We start from the raw sequence: 3,127 nt of genomic DNA on the forward strand, positions 1-3,127 counted from the left end.
GCATGGAGCATTACCGATTTAACGGTACGCGTTGTGGATCAGAACAGTCAATTGCTCGACTTTCGCGGAGAAGAAATCACCCTCAGATTGCACGTACGCCGACGACAGCGATAACGTGCGCGAGTATGCATGAGATGCTCGTGCTGAACGGATCGGAGCAAATTATAAAAGATACCACCAAGCCTGCGACATCGAGATTCGGTGATATCCAGTCGTCTAGTTGTTGCAAGAAGAAGAAACTCAACGCATTGAACGTGGAATTTTTAACCTCTTTGGGATTCGCAGTGCGCAAACAATGATTGACATTCTCAATATCAACGAAGAGCCAATCTTCGACGAGCGCATCGTCAAGATTGAGACTCACTCGTACAATCCGTTTGCCAACACTACATTCGGGCACAGCGATGAGATAAGAACACCAATACAACAACAGGATCTCTATACGTTGCCGCATGAAAGTTTTCTGTACATCGAGGGAAAACTAACTACTGCCAATCAAATCGAAGGATCTGATGTAGTACTGGGAAATAATTGTGTCGCGTTCATGTTCGACGAGATCCGATATGAACTTGATGGTGTGGAGATTGATCGCGCCAGAAATGTTGGAATAACCAGCACGCTCAAGACCTATGTCTCGTCATCGTTCGATAAAATGATGTCTCTGAAGAATGCCGGCTGGGATGTGGTGAACAATGGAACCGGAGACTTTAATTTTTGTGTGCCGCTCAGCATGCTATTGGGATTCTGTGAAGATTATCAACGCGTGGTGATTAACGCCCGTCACGAATTGATTTTAATACGATCACGCAATGATAACAACTGTCTCTTTAGAAATGCAGCGATGGAGCCTAAACTTGTAATATTCAAGATACAGTGGCGCATGCCGCATGTGTTGTTTAACGAGGTGAACAAACTGTCGATGCTGCGTGCTTTGGAAAGCGGACAATACCTCAATATGGGATTTCGTTCATGGGATCTGTACGAGTATCCTCTATTGCAACAGACGACTAAACATTCATGGGCTATTAAAACGGCTACTCAGCTCGAGAAGCCGCGGTATCTTATCTTTGCTCTGCAAACAGGTCGGAAGAATGTCATGTCACAGAATGTGAGCCAATTCAGTCACTGCAAATTAAGCAACGTGAAACTCTATCTGAATTCGGAATGTTATCCATACGATGATATGAATCTGGATTTCGATAAAAACAAATGGTCGAGTCAGTATGATGCGTATTCGCGGTTCCGGAAGAGCTATTTCGGAAACGAGGTTCTTATGCCTGGTCTCACTACCAACAATTTTCTCGAACAAGGACCGTTTGTCATTATCGATTGCTCCCGACAAAACGAGTCAGTCAAGAGCGCGACTGTGGACGTGAGATTGGAATTTGAGTCTAAGGAGAATGTGCCAGTGAATACCACTGCGTACTGTCTCATCATACATGATCGTGTGGTTCAGTACAATCCGCTGACCAGCGTCGTGCGCAAAATTCCCTAAGTACTACATTTTGGACACAATGGTTTCCCTCTTTCCAATACAGTTTAGAGGGGATGAAACGATTTAAAAATCTACTATGCATCAAGAGCAACCGCAGTATTCCTCCTTCTCTCGACGTGTTCAATCATGCCCATACCGACGTTTGTGGACCTGCAAGGCTTCGTCGTCAGCGGTAACTTTGTTGTGAAGGAATTTGCCGCTCTGCGAGAGGGACGCGTTCTCTCTCACTACATTTTCACATGTCCCGTACCATGGAGGCTTCTCACCAAAGCGGAGCAGCATCAGGCATCCTGGTTGATTGCAAATCGTCATGGAGTACGATGGGAAGACGGAATAATTCCATACAGCAGAGCTAGAAGTCTGATTACAACGGCTGTGGTCGGCATGGAAGATGATGACGATCTTGAGACACCGTTTCTCGTCTACGTCAAGGGACACGAAAAACGAGAATGGCTGAAGGATATGCTCTTGGATGACGCGAGAGGAGATGTCTATATTGAAACTATTGATGTAGACTACGAGGACATACCATCTCTAAATAAATTGGATGTTACACATACTTTTCACTGCCAGAAACATGTAACAAATTGCGCTTTACAAAATGTTTTTAAACTTTACAAGTGGTGGTCTAACCATAAAAATATGTAACAACATGTGTTAAGAAGTGTATTCAATTGTTGTAAGCAAAATAAATATATATTATATATTGAAACGATGTCTATTTTTTCTCCGCTCGTATTTCCTTCTCTCCCCGCTCGCATCCTATTCCTCGCATATAGCCCTATGTTGTCGTTTTTCTTTTTCTTACTAACTACTTGGGAAGGCAAAATAGAATGGATTGGAAGTGGAAGAAAATGTATGTCATTCAAAAATTTTAATCTCATTTTATTATCTCGATTTATTATCTCAGTTTATCAAAATACATCACCCCGACTATGGGCTTCGGCAAGAATTTCTTTTACGGCATAAGCCATTAATTCGCACTTTACGATCGAAATAAATTCACAATTTTCACTTGAATTTTTATAGTACTTTTCGTGTAGGATTCTAACTGCATCGTTCGGTGTATCACATTTTTTTTCGCCACTCATCCACATATCTTGTACATGCACAACGAGTTCTTCGAAGCTTTCATGTACAGTTTCTAGATCTTCATACAGTTGAAAATATATGCGGTCTACACAGTGTTCCAGTTCAAATAAAAATGATATGGTTGATGGTTTCATGTACATAGAAGTATTATTTGATGTTACTTTTACAATATTTCCGTGGCGCATTCTAACTAGTTCTATAGCTAAATGATTAAGCTGTACCGCTGATGATGATGATGACGCATCTCTTGCCTTTAGCAGCTGCTCTTTTTTTGATTGATTTTTCTGTATTCTTTCCAAATTGATTGATCTAATTCCATCTGATGTCCTTGATTATCGCCGAGAATTATTTCTACGTAGGATGCACGAGGTACTACTCTGATCCCAATATCTATGTATTTGAACGATGTAGATGTCAGCGGTAACCTCTTGCACATGATACGCGGCGGGTTATGCGGTTCATCGTTAGAACTGAAAGAATATATAAAGTAAAATACATACAATTATACGTGTAAAAAATGTGTGGTAAATGTGCATAAAA

At 41.4% G+C, this 3,127-nt stretch overlaps 1 protein-coding gene across 1 annotated transcript; it reads left to right on the forward strand.

Annotated features, from left to right (window-relative positions):
* The first annotated feature begins 295 nt into the window (after positions 1 to 295).
* On the forward strand, positions 296 to 1,495 carry LOC105566215. The gene has a single exon (XM_012020048.1). The coding sequence runs from the start codon at positions 296 to 298 to the stop codon at positions 1,493 to 1,495; it is 1,200 nt and encodes a 399-aa protein (XP_011875438.1).
* Positions 1,496 to 3,127: the final 1,632 nt, after the last annotated feature.

Source organism: Vollenhovia emeryi, unplaced genomic scaffold (assembly GCF_000949405.1).
Source record: "Vollenhovia emeryi isolate VEMERY1.0 unplaced genomic scaffold, V.emery_V1.0 DF943286.1, whole genome shotgun sequence".
Classification (NCBI taxonomy): Eukaryota; Metazoa; Arthropoda; class Insecta; order Hymenoptera; family Formicidae; genus Vollenhovia; species Vollenhovia emeryi.